This window comes from Geotrypetes seraphini, chromosome 3 (genome assembly GCF_902459505.1).
Source record: "Geotrypetes seraphini chromosome 3, aGeoSer1.1, whole genome shotgun sequence".
NCBI lineage: Eukaryota > Metazoa > Chordata > Amphibia > Gymnophiona > Dermophiidae > Geotrypetes > Geotrypetes seraphini.
This window is the reverse complement of record NC_047086.1, coordinates 176,066,812-176,085,286: the sequence shown is the minus strand read 5'-3', so window position 1 is coordinate 176,085,286 and position 18,475 is coordinate 176,066,812. Positions and strand designations below refer to the sequence as shown.

General features: G+C 40.0%; 1 protein-coding gene across 11 annotated transcripts in view; it reads left to right on the top strand.

The window, feature by feature from the left end:
* The window catches only part of TULP4 (TUB like protein 4), a 179,820-nt gene that overhangs the window by 128,675 nt on the left and 32,670 nt on the right, over nt 1-18,475 (top strand). For 10 of the 11 annotated variants that reach the window (XR_004538729.1, XR_004538730.1, XM_033936754.1 and 7 more), the window contains 2 exons: nt 5,962-6,106; nt 12,461-12,554. Coding sequence is in view for 9 of the 11 variants with exons in the window: in XM_033936754.1 (XP_033792645.1) it covers nt 5,962-6,106; nt 12,461-12,554 (239 nt within the window). In the remaining 2 variants the exon portion in view is untranslated. The remainder of the gene's footprint in view (nt 1-5,961; nt 6,107-12,460; nt 12,555-18,475) is intronic. The other variant, XM_033936756.1, reaches the window with a different exon arrangement.

Below are 18,475 nucleotides of genomic sequence, written 5' to 3'. Positions count from 1 at the left end.
GCAGTATGTATAAATTATCATAATATGAACAGATTTAATTAAGGTTCATTGATGTCCAAAAAGCACTAAAGAGCATGTCTTATAACACTTTATTGTTTATTTATTATTGGAAGCTTCTATTCCACTACTAATGACTACTAATTCAGAGCAGTTTGCATGAGCTTCAGTAATGGTGTTACAATACATGAGCTTTATAGCATGGCTTGCATTTTTTAAAGCTCATCTTTTAATATATTAATGTTTTATTTAAAATACATCTTTTTAAGATACACAGAGGTGGACAAATTGGTTCATTTATTTGTTTATCAGTGCACAGAAGAGAATGAATGCTTCTATATTTTAGCACTCGACAAGAGCTATCCTGAAAATCTCTGCTTTGTCTCACATTGTGTTTGCAGCATACCATTCATTCCCCTTAACTCAAAAGGCCAATGTAATGTCCTGTCTTGCTTTCCTGCTTCTACTGTGTGCATTGCAGAAAGTATGGTTCTGAGATGTAAAAAATTAAAGTAGCCTCACCAATTTGCTTAACTTCTTTGAAGGTGTGAATAAACATGCGGATAAAGGTGAGCCAGTTGATGTACTATATCTAGATTTTCAGAAAGCTTTTGATAAAGTTCCTCATGAGAGGCTCCTGAGAAAATTAAAGAGTCATGGGATAGGTGGCAAAGTTCAGTTGTGGATTAGGAGTTGATTATCGGATAGAAAACAGAGGGTAGGGTTAAATGGTCATTTTCCTCAATGGAAGAGAGTAAACAGTGGAATGCTGCAGGGATCTGTATTGGGACCGGTGTTGTTTAACTTATTTATAAATGATCTGGAAATTGGAACGATGAGTGAGGTGATTAAATTTGCAGATGATACTAAACTGTTCATAGTTGTTAAAACACATGCAGACTGTGAAAAACTGCAAGCAGACCTTAGGAAATTGGAAGACTGGGCGTCCAAGTGGCAGATGAAATTTAATGTGGACAAATGCAAAGCGATGCATAGTGGGAAGAATAACCCAAATCACAGTTACCAGACGCTAGGGTCCACCTTGGGGGTTAGCGCCTAAGAAAAGGATCTGGGTGTCATCGTAGACAATACGATAAAACCTTCCTCCCAATGTGTGGTGGTGGCCAAAAAAGCAAACAGGATGCTAGGAATTATTTAAAAAGGGATGGTTAACAAGACTAAGAATGTTATAATGCCCCTGATGCCCCTGTATCGCTCCATGGTGTGACCTCATCTGAAGTATTGTGTTCAATTCTGGTTTCCTTATCTCAAGAAAGATATAGTCACATAACATACATTTAGAAGAAGAGAAAAACTAATACATATATGCACACAACATTAATAATTTATTAATCAACCTTACTTTTTTCATAAATATTATAAATATATTGAATATACTACCCTCTGACTTATACCAAACACCTATTTCAACAGACAACCCAGGCAAATGCCCTTGTTGCCCCAAAAACCTGGATAATCAGTTCCACATTGTCCAGTGTTTTATTTAAAATGTCCTTGCCAAACTGGTGCTTCATGGAATAATCTCCTGCTTTCATGATAAGATCTTGTTCTCTCTTGAATAACAACTGACAGAATGTTCAAGCCAGCCCAACACAATCTTGCGTTTCGCCACACAGGCGTCCTCAGGAGCTGAAGCCACTTCAGGTTTTCACTGTATTTTTCTCTCTACAAGATAAACATCATTCCACTATCATGCTGACCTTAACTTATATATCAAATACCACTCTTTCTTTTCAAAATTATATCAGTATAACACATACATATAATCATATTTATTAATCATGCAGCAACTGCAGCTTAGGCTCAAAAACCACGTCTCCCCTCTGGAAGGAATAAACCGAACTACAAGACCTGACAACCTAACTCTTATACTGCTTAATCCCTCCTCCCAGTTCTAGTTAATCCAATCAATGAACTCACAAGGAGTGCCACTCTACCTCTTTATTCAATCCCATTGGTTCTGTAGTTCCCCATTGAAAAATAAACCTCTGTTCTTTCTGTAGTAAAATCTCCGCTATATTACTCCCCCTAGGAAGATGTACATGCAGCAACACTACATATCGCCTCTACTCTGTTGTGCTGCCTGCCAGTGGATAACCAGTGGGGGTCTCCTGTTTTACCAACCTAATATTGCTCAAATGCTGAGCAATATGTAATTTGATTTTTCTTTTTGTGTGGCCAATGTACCACTGCCCACATGGGCATTTAATCCCACAGACTACTTAAGACATGTTGCAATCCGCATAAGATTTTAACCAAAATTCTCTCCCAGTAGATGGGACAACTACCTGATCACAAACCAGCACATAATTGCAATAAATGCATCCACTGCATTTAAATTGATCAACCCTGGCATCCCTAGCAGTAGCACCGCGTCTATAAGTGGAGTAAGTCTCCGCTAGATTGCGTCCACAAATGAACGCAAACCGAAGCAGATCACATAAACCCGGATGTAAACAGAGGATATCCCAATTGTCACGGATAACCTTACGAATCAACTGAGCCTGAAGGGAATAAGGTAGTACACATGTCACCCTTTGCTCTTTATTCCGACCAGAGCACAATAACAGCCATTTTCTCTGGGTATACTTGGCCCGTTTCACAGCTTTGTTAACCACTCTCCGGGGATACCCCCGGTTCAGAAACCTCCCACTCATTTGATAAGCTTGACGGTCAAACGCTCGGGGATCCGAACTCAACCTTTTTAGCCTCAGAAGTTGTCCTACTGGAACGCTATTTTTTAAATTTTGGGGATGACAACTTGCATAATGTAATATTGTGTTGCGGTCTGTGGGTTTTCTAAATATTGAAGTGGTGAACTGACCGTTAATGATCCTGATCTTAAGATCCAAAAATTCAATCACACAATCCGACACCGTGGCCTGGAATGACATGTTGGCATCACACTCCTCCAAATACTGCAAGAACTCCTATAATCTTGCAGGAGTTCCTGACCATATCAAAAGAATATCATCTATGAATCTCCTCCAGGCCACGATGTCCTGATGGTAAACCGAATTCCAAATGTGCAATCGTTCAAATTTTGCCAAATACAGGCACGCAATGGACGGGGCCTGTCGCACCCATTGCCACCCCTTTTGTTTGTAAATAATATTCTCCATTAAATTTGAAATAATTACAGCTGACAATCAATTCACCCACATTTCCCAAAAATGTTTTTAAACTTGTCCAACTTATTATTTCCAACTTATTATTTATTACGTCCAACTTATTATTTAAACTTGTCTAACTTATTATTTCTTCTTTCACCAATATAATAGCTTCCAATTGAGGCATGTTTGTATACAGAGCTTTCACGTCCAAGGTTACAAGAGCATTGTTGTTTGACTTAAAATTTGCAACAGATGAGTGGAATTCTCAATAAATGAGGGAATTTGATGCACCAAGTCTTGTAAATAAAAGTCCAGGAACTGAGACAAGGATTGGAGTAATGACCCTTTGCTGGAAACTATGGGCCTCCCTGGGGGCGCTGTTAGACTCTTATGCACTTTTGGTATAAAGTAAATGTTTGGAGAACAAGGGTATTGCACCATTAGGTACTTATACTCCTTCAAAGAAATAACTGTCTTCCTTTGCCAACTGTAAACATGCTGCCACTTGCGGCCCTAGTTCTATAATAGCTAGTAGAAGGTATGGAGAACTTGAGCTACAAGGATCGCCTCGGAAAACTGGGATTATTCACCCTTAAGAAGAGAAGACTGAGAGGGGATCTGATAGAGACTTTTAAATTGTTAAAAGGAATCGACAAAATGGAGCAAGCTCACTCACCAGCAGGGGGAAAGGATGGAGAGCAAGAAATAGCCTTATTCACATTGGCGAATGTGACCCAGACTCGGACCAGAGGTCATGGCCTGAAGCTGACAGGGGACACGGCCAGGACAAATGTCAGAAAGTTCTGCTTCACACAGCGAGTGGTGAACGCCTGGAACTCTCTCCCGAAAGAGATGGTGGAGGAAACTACCATTCTAGGATTTAAGGGAAAATTGGACGCACATCTTCTTGCAGGACACATTGAGGGATACGAGTGACTAATGTATGCGTCAGGGTACGCCTGGCTGAGCCTCCGCGTGTGCGGATCACCGGACTGGATGGACCCCAGGTCTGATCCGGTGCAGGCATTTCTTATAGGATTGCCCTGTGGCAACCTGTGATAATACTCAGTATCTGACAGTTAACGATATGCTTCCTGATCATAACAGCACCTCCCTTATCTGCCCTGGTTATTACTATGTTGGTATCCCTCTGTAGCTTATTTAAGGCTTCCCACTGTGCTCTGGACAAATTAAAATGAGTGCTGATGGCACTGGCCTCAATCCCCTCAAGCTCATGCAAGATTTTTCTTTGAAAAGTTTCCACAATCAGGTCATTCACCCCCAGGGGTAACCACGTTGATTTAACTCTGTATTTATCGGTAAATAGAGGCTCACTACTCTGCTCCTTTTCAGACTCAGTACTTCCAAAATGAACCCGAAGTCTCAATTTCCAAAAATAAAACTTATATAAATACAACCAGGTCATAAAAGCATCATAATGATGCGTTGGAACAAATGATAACCCTAACTGTAATACCGATTGTTCAATAGGAGACACCTCTCGATGAGATAGATTTAAAATATTTATTGGTTCCGCACCTGTCGGCACGGTCTGACTGGTTTGGATTGGGTCAGTATTCCCTTCTGATTCACCCTGTCCGGAATTCGTAAAAAAATCCCCAGGCAAAGACTGCCCCTGGTCATTCACTGAGGCTCCACTGGTTACTCCACTAGTATGCACCTCCTCTACCAAAGACGCACTTGAAGATAACTTTTCATAACATGTATATAACTTTCTTTCCTACTTGTTGTTTCCTCCGTGACCTATGTTTTTATTAGTCCACTGATATACATAACCTTTTGTGTAATCATGCTGATCCCGCTTAAACTTACTGATTTTTTGTTGTTTTATCTCCCCTTTGTATTTTTCCATTTGCTGGGTAAACTTCACCAACTGTTGTTCATACTCATCTTCAACCATTAAGCCTTTAAGCTGGTCATTTAACTCAGACCTAGCTTCTTGAATCTTTTTATCCAACACATCAGTTTTATCCAACACATCAGTTGTCAGTAACATGAGATCTAGTGATATAGTGGTGCTAGAAAAGGTTCAAAGAAGAGCGACCAATATGATAAAGAGGATGGAACTCCTCTTGTATAAGGAAAGACTAAAAAGGTTATGCCTCTTCAGTTTGGAAAAGAGACAGATGAGGGGAGATATGATTGAAGTCTACAAAATCCCGAGTGGAGTAGAATGGTTACAAGTGGATCAATTTTTTACTCCATTAAAAATTACAAAGACTAGGGGATACTCAATGAAATTACAGGGAAATACTTTTAAAACCAATAGGAGGAAATTTTTTTTCACTCAGAGAATAATTAAGTTCTGTACACATTGCTAGAGGTTGTTGTAAGAGTGGATAGTGTATCTGGTTTTAAGAAAGGTTTGGACAATTTCCTGGAGGAAAAGTGTATAGTCTGTTACTGAGAAAGACATGGGGGAAGCCACTGCTTGCCCTGGATCGGTAGCGTGGAAAGTTGCTACTCCTTGGGTTTTGGCCAGGTACAAGAGACCTGGATTGGCCACCATGAGAATGGGCTACTGGGCTTGATGGACCATTGGTCTGACCCAGTAAGGCTATTCTTATGTAGCCAAGCCTTGATAGAGAGGGTGGTTGTGGGGTGGAAGAGGCATTGGGTTTCTGAGGACCAAACCATCTCCATAGGCCTTTGTACAGGCCCTTCTGCATTTTTGTTGACTCCTCTTACTGGAGGAAATTGTTTCTCAGACAGTGCCCATATAGTGATTTGGGTTCTTTTGTTCCATGCTCAGTAGTATAGTTTCCACGCTGTCATAATTATTCAAATTATGATTTTTTTTTTTTAACAGAATTAACATGGAAGCAAGGAAATCTCCAAAATTGTCTCGAGCTGCCCAAGAGATATCACGATCACCTCGATTACCAATCAGGAAGACTTCTATTGGTTCCCCCAGCTTGACTCGTAGAGAATTTCCCTTGGAAGACATCACTCAGGTGTGTTTTGGCATGGCTTCAGAATTAGCTAGCTTGAGTATTCTTAATGTGGCAATTTTCCTAGAGGCAACAATGTTACATCTCCTATAACTTTGAACTACTTATAAGAACATAAGAATTTGCCTCCACTGGGTCAGACCAGAGGTCCATCGTGCCCAGCAGTCCGCACCCGCGGTAGCCCATCAGGTTCATGACCTGTCAGGTTATCTTGTTTTAGCCCTATAGCCCCCTTGTTTTTATCTATACTCTTTCCATACTCATATCTATCATTTTCTGTATCCCTCAATCCCCTTATCTGGAACTGATCAGGAAAGTGGAAAAGGCAAGAGGCAAACATTTTTCAGTAGAAAGAACATTCTAAAGTAGGGTTCTTAAACTTGGATTTTGAGGGCTGTAAGCCAGTCAGATTTTCAGGATGTCCCTAATGATATGCAAGAGAGATATACATACAGTTGAGATGGTGGGCATGCCTCTCTCATACATATTTATAATGGATATCCTGAAAAACTGACTGGTTTGCAGCCCTTGAGAGCCAGAAAATGGGTAGATCCAGCAGTGATTTTTAAGTAACTATTTATCTACCATTATGCTCGGTTTCTTTGATATGAGGCAGTAATTTGCCTAACATTCAAGATCCTACATGGCACTCTTCCTCCCCTAATTCCACTTTCTTGGAATTCTTCAAGACCTGACACTACCAGATCCACCCAAAAACTTAAACTATCTTTCCCCTCGTTAAAAGGCGTCATCTATCTGGGAAAATTGGGGAAATCTCTTTTCTTCAAATTCACTGAGCTTTGGAATAACCTTCTTGCCCTGCTACGGAATCTGGGCTCCCTCCAATTATTCCATAAGCATCTGAAAACTTGGTTATTCTCAAAAATGTAAATCTCTCTACCCTCTTTATAATCACTAATTCTTATTATGTTTTCCTTATTTTAAAGTTCCTGTAAACCATGCCGAGCTCTATCTTTATGGAGAGGATGCGGCATATAAACTTAAGGTTTAGTTTTGTTGAATTTGAGGGAAGCATTACTTCACAGAAAGGGTGATCACTAGATGGAACTGTTTCACAGTGGAGTTCTTGGATGCAAAAATAAAATACAAGTAAGCAGAAAGGGTGTTTAATAGTGGGGTGATAGTGGCAAAGCCAGGGGATAAGTAGGTGTTTGCATTATTGCAGAAGAAATAATGAATCAGCCTTGTGTTTATCTGCCTTCTATGAACCATGAAAAGATACAATCAGAGTCTAAGAAAACCATAGAATTTCTCTATTCCATCAGAATACCTTGAGCCAAAGAGCAGCAATTTCAGGCTATAACACCTTCCTCTCTGAAGCCCCCTTCACAGGATGGCTTTTGCTACAGATAGCTCTTGGTATTTTCATATGTGAACCTTCCTAAAAATGCACATCTTGGTATCATCTTTTCAATTTAATAATAATATTAACTTTATTTTTCTATACCGCTAACACCCAAAGAGTTCTAGGCAGCTCACAAAGTAAGAGGACTGAACAATTTAGTGATGAAACAGAACGCTTAAGAAGCACAGTACAATATACCGTTTTATAAAACTATAATATGAATACTATGATATAATCATCAATCAGGTAACAAATTTTTTAAACAAATAAGTCTTAACTAATTTCCTGAACGTGCAATAAGATGCAGTCTGTCGAATCATATCATCTAGCCAGACTTGAACTTTACCTGCTTGATAGGCCAAGGTTCTATCAAAAACTTTTTATAACGGCAATTTTTGGGATTAGGAATAGTAAATAAACCAGAGCGCCGAGTAGACTTAATTGGACTATACAATTCAAAATGAGAAAAAAGGTAAGATAGAGATAGTCCAGATAGCAATTTATAACAAATATAAGGAAATTTGAAAAGTATTCTGGCTTCTATTGTGCAACCTGTGCAGTTAACGGTAATAAGGGCTGACATGTTCCTGTTTTTTCAACCCGAAGATTAGCCTTAGTCTTCCTAGGATTGTTTTATAGGATCCCAAGTAAATTATTTTGCAGTAATCAAGAATAGACAGGATTACTGTATTTTTCGCTCCATAAGACGCACTTTTCTCCACCCAAAAGCGGGTGGAAATCTCGATGCATCTTATGAGACAAAGGTACAAATTTTGTTACCTTCCCCTCCATACCATTGTAAAACCTGCCCGCTGCCTCCGCACCGCCTTTTTTTTTTTTTTTTTTTTTTTAAACACTCCCCCCCCCCCCGGTTTGTCCATCATCGCCGTCGGTGTTCCCCCTTTTTTATCTCGTGGTCCAGTGTCCTAGTCTTATTTCCCAGTTAGCGACGAAGCAAATCAGCAGCGCGGACGTCAGGAGCAAGCTTTACACTCTCCCACTTGGCCCCGCATTGCTTTCTGAATGGCTGCGGTAGGTTCTCGCAGGCCATTTGGTTCAGAATTTTTTTTTCTTGGTTTTTTCTCCTCTAGAGATGGGTGTGTCTTATGGTAAGGTGCGTCTTATGGAGCGAAAAAATACAGTAATGCCTGAACTAATAGTCTGAAAGAAATAGGGTCAAAATATTTTTTAATGGTATGCAATTTCTATAATGCAAAAAAACATTTCTTAACTAGCATATCAGTGTGTTTCACCATAGTTAAATGACGATCTAGTGTAATTCCCAGAACTTTAAGAGAGGGAACTATTGGGTATTCTTGTCCTCTTAAAGATTTTATCCAAAATTTTATCATTAGGACTAGCAAGAAAAAAAATCTAGTTTTTTCAGTATTTAATTTCAACTTAAATTCAATAATCCATTGTTCAATCTGATTTAGAATAAAGGTGATCTGATTTTTTTTATTTGCGTACTAAAAGAGATGACTGGTATCAGTATCGTGATGTCATCGGCATAAATGTAAAATATTACATTTATTTTTTTTTTAAATTTTATTTATTAAATTTTTCAATTTTTACAATAGTTGAATTTCAAGTGATATAATTAATTATTATATATCATTGTATCTTTCATTAATACAACTTAATTTATAAGCAGTATATATTATATATAATCAAAAGTTATACATCCCTCCCCTTTTTTCAATTAATGATTCTAAAAATTATACATATCCCACCCCTTTTCTATATAAGTATTATAATTGTGCTAAGATTAAAATATTACATTTAGACTTTGTAATAAATCAGCCAGAGGCAACATAGATGTTAAACAAGGTAGGTGACAATGGTGAACCCTGAGGTACCCCATAAGGGTTGCTCCAAGAATTGGAATATTGACAATTGCTGAAAACTTGATACAATCTTTTTTTCAAAAAGCCCTGAAACCAATCTCAGACTTTTCAAGAGATACCCATAGCATCCAAACACTCAGTAGAATCTCATGGTCCACCAAGTCAAAAACACTACTAAGATCTAGCTGAAATATTAGTGCACTGGTGTCTTGTCTAAACAAATGGTGAATATGATCTATCAAAGAAGCTATTGTACTGTACTGTACTGAAGCCTTGTCTGAATCCCAAACAGCTAAAGTCAGAACAGCTAATATTGTTATTTAGTAACAATAACGACATCAAGATAATTTTGTATGTGCATGCTTATATATGTGTACAGTCTGTTCTCGTTATTCATGGTAGTATGGTTCCTGAAAATGTTCACAAATTGCAAATAATGAAACGCTGAGTCTTTCAGAAAATAGAGGTCAAGTTCCAGCCATACATGTTGTGCCTCAAAACTTCGGAACATGAACAATGAATCCTTTTGGGAAAACAGGGTTAGGTTCCTGCATGGGACAACACTTGGAGTACCTGTAATTTGCTCTCGAGATGGAAGCTATATCTGGAAGCAAACACCTAACCATGAGGTGAAAGTAAAGAAAGCTGTTTTTTTTAAGAACTGGTCCACAAATATGCAACACACAGTAGAGTGAATGTAACAATTGATACAACCTTGAATAAGCGAAATTGTGCATCGGGAACGCGCAAACATCAAGAATGGACTGTATAAATAAAATACATGTAATCCTATTTATTCCAGCAGTTCTTGCTGATTGTGGAATAATGTTGTGTGCTTATGCACACATACAGTATGTACCTTTATGTGTTCCTACAGATATTTGCATATATGTGTATGTAGGTCTTCAATTCAGCCAGAGCAGAACATCACTAACTATGCCAGCACCAAAAGCGGATATTTTCAAATTTAAGAGATTGATCTCACAATGCATCTACCCTATCTCTGAGGCAGTGTGATAGTCCACTCCTCATACCTTCCCCATACCCCAGATGTATGAAATAGTTTTGTCATAGTAGCTCAAACAAGCAATGGGTGCAATATGTACTTACCTGTGCCCAGAGGGCTTATAAATGTAAATATGTAGCTGAGGAAATTAAAGGTGAAGTGCCTTGCTCAAGGTCACAAGAAGTATCAGGAGGATTACAAATTCCAAAAAATATGATCACGTCACACCACTTTTACAAGCTGCACACTGGTTACCTATTACACATAGAATAACGTTTAAAATCATATTACTAACATTTAAAATTCAACAATCACACGTACTGATATTCTTGGATCGACTCTTAATACCTTACTCTCCATTTAGGACACTCAGATCAACACAACAAAACCTACTAACTATTCCTTCTTTGAAAATAATTGGGACCGGAAGAGCAACCATCTTTTCAGTATTAGCTGCCCAGCAGTGGAATAATTTGTCAACTTACTTACGTGGTGAACCATCCTTAGACAAATTCAAGCGCGCCTTAAAAGGCTTTCTTTATAAAGATGCATTCAATATATAGCTAGAGTAATCAAGTAAATACAATATCTTGACCCTAATGAATTTAACGAATAGGTCATCAAATTAAAAAATTTAAGCACTCCTTAAAACCTTTTTTACAAAGAGGCTTTTAACACATAGACTGTTCAATTAATCTAAATCAATATCCGCAGATCCTAATTGAATTTTTATACAAGTTATTAAAATATCTTCATTCTATTCATTTTACACCTTTTCTTAAGCGATCCCATCCTCTGTGTTCTTACCTTAAATGTTCCCTTTTTTTTTTTTCTTTAAATTGTAGTTCCTCCCATTATCCATTTGTACCAGTTTGTATCAGTTTGTAATAGAACAAAAATGATCTGTATGTAATGTCTTATTTTATCCACCCTGTTTTCTTTTTATGTAACGAAAGCATGTTATACGCATTGAAATATATGACATTGCGTAAAAATCAAATTCTATTAAACTTGAAACTTGATAAGAAAAGTGAATGTGAGAAAAAGAAAAATGAGTCAAGCTGAACAGAGCTTTAACTGGTAGGTATTTGCCAAGGGGAAGCTATCCAAGAAACCATTTAAAAAGGATTAAACCCTGAGTATATCTATGTATGTGTATACATGTATATCAGCAGTAGTCCAAGCTAGGACAGATGAATGTTAAACACAAAGGGGGCAATTCTATAACGTAGGTGCTAACATTTGTGCATTGGAGTAATGGCATTTACCTGTGTAAGTGTGCTCATATGCACGTAAATGCCCAAATTCTGCCTAAGCACTATTCTTCAGATAACAAAGTATGCATTTGCAAGGAGTGTACAAATGGGTGGGGGGCTGACACATGCAGAAATTCTAGAATACAATAATTTATGCATTATCGCTAGCATTTATGTGCTGACACTTACACTAGCCCTATAGCTGGCTTAAGTGTTTGTACCCAAATGTTAAGTGTAAGTGTGTGTGTTTATCATACACTGTACATTTTATATCAATTTCATTCAGGACACAGCACTAAATTTCATAAGAATCGGCTGAGTTCTGTGAAAGATATGGCAAAAAAACATTTTGGTGTAGTTTGGGGTTTGTTTGTTTTTTGTTCAGTGTGTATCAAGTATCAAGTTAGGCTAATACTCTATAAAACAAAATAGGCTCAGCTTTCCTTTAGAGAATAGGTTTCTACCAGGCATGCTTTATAGAGCAGCTCTCGTAATGTATAACATAATGACAAAAGTGGCATAGGAATAGTTGTCTAGGTGTCTGTGCTGTCGAACTCTGGTATCTATGCTAAGCTGTATTTCTCTCTGCTTGTTCATGGTGATCTCGGGAGCTGCAACCCTAGCTTCTCTGATTCTCAATGAGCTGATAGTGTCCCTACTTCTGCTGAAGTAAAGATGAGAATAAACATTTTGCCTTTCTCAAAAGTTGCAGACTAAATATGTTCAGGAAGGTTAGCATAGAAGAGGAAATATACAGAAATGCAAGATCTCTTTCCCTGAGGTGCATGTGCCCAGTATTGTAATAGCTTATTTAGAAATGTTTTATACATGGAGTTTTAGGAACCAAAGGGAACACAGTAAAACCTCTCTTTTGTTTTGCAGCAGAATTACCTTGCTCAGGTCACCTCCAATATCTGGGGAACCAAATTTAAGATTGTTGGACTGGCTGCTTTTCTTCCAGCTAACCTTGGTGCAGGTAAAAATGAAATAACTTTGTTTATCTCTAAGTTTCAAATGGCAGCAGCAAATGCACAAAATGTTTTAGAGGTTTCTTGAGCATAAGAACATAATAATTGCCGCTGCTGGGTCAGACCAGTGGTCCATCGTGCCCAGCAGTCCACTCACGCAGCGGCCCTTAGGTCAAAGACCAGTGCCCTTACCGAGACTAGCTTTACCTGCTTGTCTAACTTTGTCTTGAATCCCTGGAGGGTATTTTCCCCTATAACAGCCTCCAGAAGAGCATTCCAGTTTTTTACCACACTCTGGATTAAGAAGAACTTCCTTACGTTTGTACGGAATCTATCCCCTTTTAACTTTAGAGAGTTCCCTCTCATTCTCTCTACATTGAAGAGGGTGAACAATCTGTCTTTATCTGCTAAGTCTATTCCCTTAATTATCTTGAATGTTTCGATCATTTCCCCTCTCAGTCTCCTCTTTTCAAGGGAAACGAGGCCCAGTTTCTCTAATCTCTCACTGTTCGGCAGCTACTCCAGCCCCTTAACCATTTTAGTCGTTCTTCTCTGTACCCTTTCGAGTAGTACTGTGTCCTTCTTCATGTGACCAGTGCTGGACACAGTATTCCAGGTGAGGACGTACCATGGCCCGGTACAGCGGCATGATAACCAGCAAATGATAGACAACCGTCAGATATGCACTTGGCAGTTCTACCACTGTTTCATTAGAAAATTTTTCTTTACAATCTCAGTACCTACTAAATGCTAGAACTTTGTGAGGGAGACTGAGTTGTCTTTTCCTCCTGATTTAAAGAGTCTAACTCAGGATGAAATCTCACACTCTGGGCTAGATTTTTTTTTTTTTTTTAATGCATAAAAAAACCCAATGGGCTGCTATTGCAGCCGTTATAGTAGTGACTTTAAAAAAGCAAGTCATTCTCCCAAAAACACTCATGCTAATGAGGTTGGCAGAGTAGCGAAGACTCACCAAATTCACATGTGCCCATTGCTGGTTATAGTGATGGGCAAATGCAGAATAAACAAAAAAAACCCACAACAGCGGGAGAGATGCCCAATTTCTCTCGCTACAAACCGACACCCCCCTTCCAGGCAGCAGAAGAGAATACCATGTTAACTGCCACCAACTGACACAACTCCCCGGTAGCGGGAGAGATGCCAAATCTGTCCTGCCTAACCGACACCCCTCCAACTCTCCTTGGCAGTGGGAGAGTTGCCCATACTCTCCTGCCACCCGCAAACCTCCCCCCCCCCGTGCCTCCAGCAACCCCCGCCCTCTTCCCCTTACCTTATTTTCAGATGGCGGGCTGGAAGGATGCCTACTCCCTCCGGCCATTGGCCCAGCTCTTCAAAATGGCGAGCCTTCCCTTCCACAGTACATCCTGGGATGCACCAGGGAAAGACCTGAGGCTCTGATTCACCCAGGTTGTTTAAGGCCCTTCTCTCCCTGAGCTGAACCAGCACCTCTCCTTTCCTCCCTCCCAACTCTGAGTTAAAAAAATGGCTCCTTCTTTGTCAGTATCAGTATTTCAAACCTCCACCATCTCCCTGTATATCTTCTAAAGCAGTGGTTCCCAACCCTGTCCTGGAGGACCACCAGGCCAATCGGGTTTTCAGGATAGCTCTAATGAATATGCATGCAGCAGATCTGCATGCCTGCCACTTCCATTATATGCAAATCTCTCTCATGCAAATTCATTAGGGCTAGCCTGAAAACCCGATTGGCCTGCTGGTCCTCCAGGACAGGGTTGGGAACCACTGTTCTAAAGTATCTTCTTTAGAGTCACAAACTTGCAGCAATCCGTCTAGACTGCCTGCTCCTGGTCCTGGAGCAATCTCTCTGATTAGATCCGCCAAAGAGATATTCTACAATTAATATCATGCATACCCACTTAGGTGATATATGCAGAACTTAGGGATGCCAATTCTGGGTGATGCATAGAGCTTATATTACACAGGAACAGCTATTTAAAATGAACATAAGAGTTGCCATACTGGGACAGACTGAAGGTCCTTCAAGTCCAGTACCCTGTTTCTAGCAGTGACCAGCCCAGGTCACAAATACCTCGCAAGATCCCAAGGAGAAAAATCAGATTTTGTGCTGCTTATCCTAAGAATAAGCAAGGATTTCCCCAAGAGAAGTCCATAAGCCATCTTAATAATGGCTTATGGACTTCTCTTTTAGGAAAATAGCCAAATCTTTTTTAAACCCTGCTAAGCTAAACACTTTCACTACCTTTTCCGGCAATGAATTCCAGATTTTAATTACCTGTTGAGTGAAGAAATATTTTCTTCAGTTTATTTTAAATCTACTATTAAGTAGATTCATCACGTGCCTCTTAGTCCTAGTATTCATGACCTCTTTATCTCTCATTCTTTCCACCTGCTTGCACTAACTGAGACCTGGCTCTGCCCAGAAAACTATCAGTCGCTGCCCTGTGTCACGGAGGTTACCACTTCTTCTGTACACCTCGCCCAGTAGGTCACGGAGGAGGGGTTGGGCTGCTACTCATCCTCCTGTAGATTTCAGCCTCTTCTGCCTCAGTCTTACTGCTTCTCCTCCGAAGTCCACTCCAGCCGTCTATTCATTCCCCTCTCGCACAAATACTTATCTTCCTTTCTCTTTGACTGTGACTCCTGGATCTCTGTCTTTCTCAAACCATCATCTCTTCCCTTATCCTTGGTGATTTCATCATTCATGCTGAAGACATCTCTGACTCCTACACCTCAAACTTTCTTCATTCAGTCTTCAACTGTGCTCCACTACCTCTTCATACCAGAATGGCCACTGCCTTGACCTTGTCCTCTTCTCTAACTCCTCAGTTGCCAATTTGTCCACCTCAGTTGCCAATTTGTCCACCTCAGTTCTCCCACTTTCTGACCATCAACTGATAACCTTCACGACTCTATACCCTCCCACCCAGACACGACCAATCCTCACAAATATATTCAGGAATCTTCAAGCTATTGACCCATGTGCTCTCTGCCACTATTTGCCCTCCTTCTCTCAAACACTATGCAATGCAAATCTGTCAGTGAAGCAGTCTCTTCTTATGCTGTTCTCTCCTCTGCCCTTGATATCCTTGCTCCTCCTATTTCACATTCTGTAAGACATACCAAACCCCAGCTCTGGCTTACCTCTAAGATCTGCTACTTATGTTCCTGCACCCAATCTGCAGAACATCACTGGCTGAATCTTGCACTCATGCTGACTTTGTTCACTTCAGTTTTCTGCTGACCTACATCCAATCCGCATTTTTGCTTGCGAAACAAGATTAATACGCCCGCTTTGCTGATTCTCTTGGATCCAACCCTCGCTGTCTCTTTGCCACGCTTAGCTCTCTACTTAAAATGCCCTCAACTCCGACTCCTCCTTTGCTTTCTCCCCAGACCATAGCTGAGTACTTCCACGACAAGGTTAAGAAGGTTAATCTTGAATTCTCAATTGAATCACCTCCACATCTCCCTCTTCCTTCTCACCCCACCAACTCTCCACCGACCCATGCCACATTTTCTTCCTTCTCTGAAATCTTGGAGGAGGAAACTGCACATTTTCTCTTCTCCCCCAAACTCATCACCTGTTCCTCCAATCCCATCACCTCCTGTCTACTGATCACCATCTCTCCTACTATCATCCCTGCTATCTGCCATATCCTCAACCTATCATTCTATACTGTGACTACCCAATGTCTTCAAACACGCTGTAGTTACGCCACTCCTCAAAAAACCATCGCTGGATCCTACGTTCCTTTCCAATTATCACCCAATCTCACGCCTCCCCCTTCTTATCCAAGCTGCTTGAATGTGCTGTTCACCGCCGTTGTCTTGACTTTCTTTCATCTCAAGTTATTCTTGACTTCCTTCTATTGGACTTTCACCCACTCCATTCTTTATTTTATTAGGTCACAGGTGTCAAACTCAAGGCCCGCAGGACAAATCTGGCCTGCCTGGTCGTTTTATGCGGCCCGTGGTCTGATGCCTCCAGTTTTACCTTGTGGCCAGCTCCCTCCTCCTCACAGCCATAATGTGCACAGAGCCGCGTGCAGCGGCTCCTCGCTCATCCCACACCTCATCCAGAAGCATTCCCTCTGACATTGCGACATCAGAGAGAAGGCTTCCGATTTAGGTGCAAGACGCACTACGGTCACACTACGGCTGTGAGGAGGAGGTAGCCGGCCACAAGATGACACTGGGGGTCATCGGACCGCATAAAACAGCCAGGTTGGAGCCGGCCAGAAGGTTAGACACCCGCTGGAGGGAGGCACAGCATGGAGGGAGGGAGACAACAAAGGTAGGGGGAATGGTTTTATTTTCAAGTTTGAATTGTCAGTTTTGAGCATACATTTTAATCTGCTCTCTATCTTTTGCACTGCTCAGGAAGAAATACATTTGTTTCTTTTTCTCTGGGGGGTTGTACTGCATGCAGAATCTTGAATCTTAAGGTGTTTTTAAAAATATATTAGTACTTTTAGTTTTTGGTCCCGTATTTGCATAGGGGTTATCTGTGTTCTGGTAGGAATGAATGTTGAGAAGCATACAGTGTGTTTTGTGTAGTTTAATTTTGTGGTTAGCCATTACCATTATGTGTTAATAAGATTATATTGTGTGTGTATATATGAAAAATGAATGGAAAAAATGTTGTTATAGTTAGTATTATTATGGGGATGGGGGTCTGGGGTGGAGATTGGGCGGGGTCTGGCCCATGACTTAGCCTGTGTTTTGGATTTCGGCCCCTTAATGTGATTGAGTTTGACACCCCTGTATTAGGTGTTTATATACTACTTATAAAGGTTATCTAAGCAGTTTACAATTAGGTACTCAAGCATTTTCTATGGAAAGTGCCCTTGCTAGAGTCTCCAGTGACCTGCTTCTGGCCATATCCAAAAGCTGCTAGTCCATCCTTATCCTCCTTGATCTATCTGCGGCATTTGACACTGAAGCTAAATGCAGCTAAAACTAAACTTCTGTGGTTAGGCCCAAAATAGGATCATCTTCCTTCCACTGTACTTTTGGATTCTGGAGCCTCCTTACAAATTGAGTTCTCTTCTAAGATTTTGGGAATACTTTTTGATCCTTCTCTTACTTTTAAGGATCAAATAAACTCTCTGGTTAAGAAATGTTTTTTCAGCTTACGAATGTTGAGGAAGGTCAGATCTCTTATCCATCAATGTCATTTTTCTGTTTTGGTCCAATCTATTATATTATCCCATTTATCTTGGCATCACTAAGAACTGCCTTCAAAGACTACAATTGATTCAGAATACCGCCGTGAAGTTGATCTGTGGAAAGAGCAAATTCGACCATGTGACTCCTTTGCTTTTCTCTCTCCATTGGCTCCCGGTTTATTTTAGAATTCAGTTTAGTGTTTATGTATTGTTTTTAAGATTTTACATGGTATTTTTGCTCCTCTTGTTCCTCTGCTATGGAATGTTTATAGATTTTCATATGTGAAAGGCATTCATCAATTTAAACTTTCTCTTCCTTCTAAGAAAGGAATTGAAGGAGTTAAGAATTTTAGCAGCTCTCTGGCTTTTAAATTTCCCCAGTTATGGAATGAACTTCCCCTAACTTTGAGGTGTCCCAGTTCTTTCCAACTCTTCCGTAAATTTTTAAAAACTTTTTATTTGCTAAACATTTTGAAAACTAACTTTCTTGTATTTCAGTTTATTTTATTTTTTTAATTTATTGTTAACCATGTCGAGCTTCCTTTGGTTGAAGACCCGGTATATCAGGTTAAGTTTTAGTTTAGTTTAGATCACCACCAACTCATTGATATGCTGTCCTTGCTTGGATTTCAGAGCTCTGTTATCTTATGGTTTTATTCTTACCTTTCTCATTGCACTTTTAGTGTGTGCTCTGAAGAATCCTCCTTCACTGCCATTCCGCTATCAGTCGGCGTACCTCAGGTCTCTGTCCTGGGACCTCT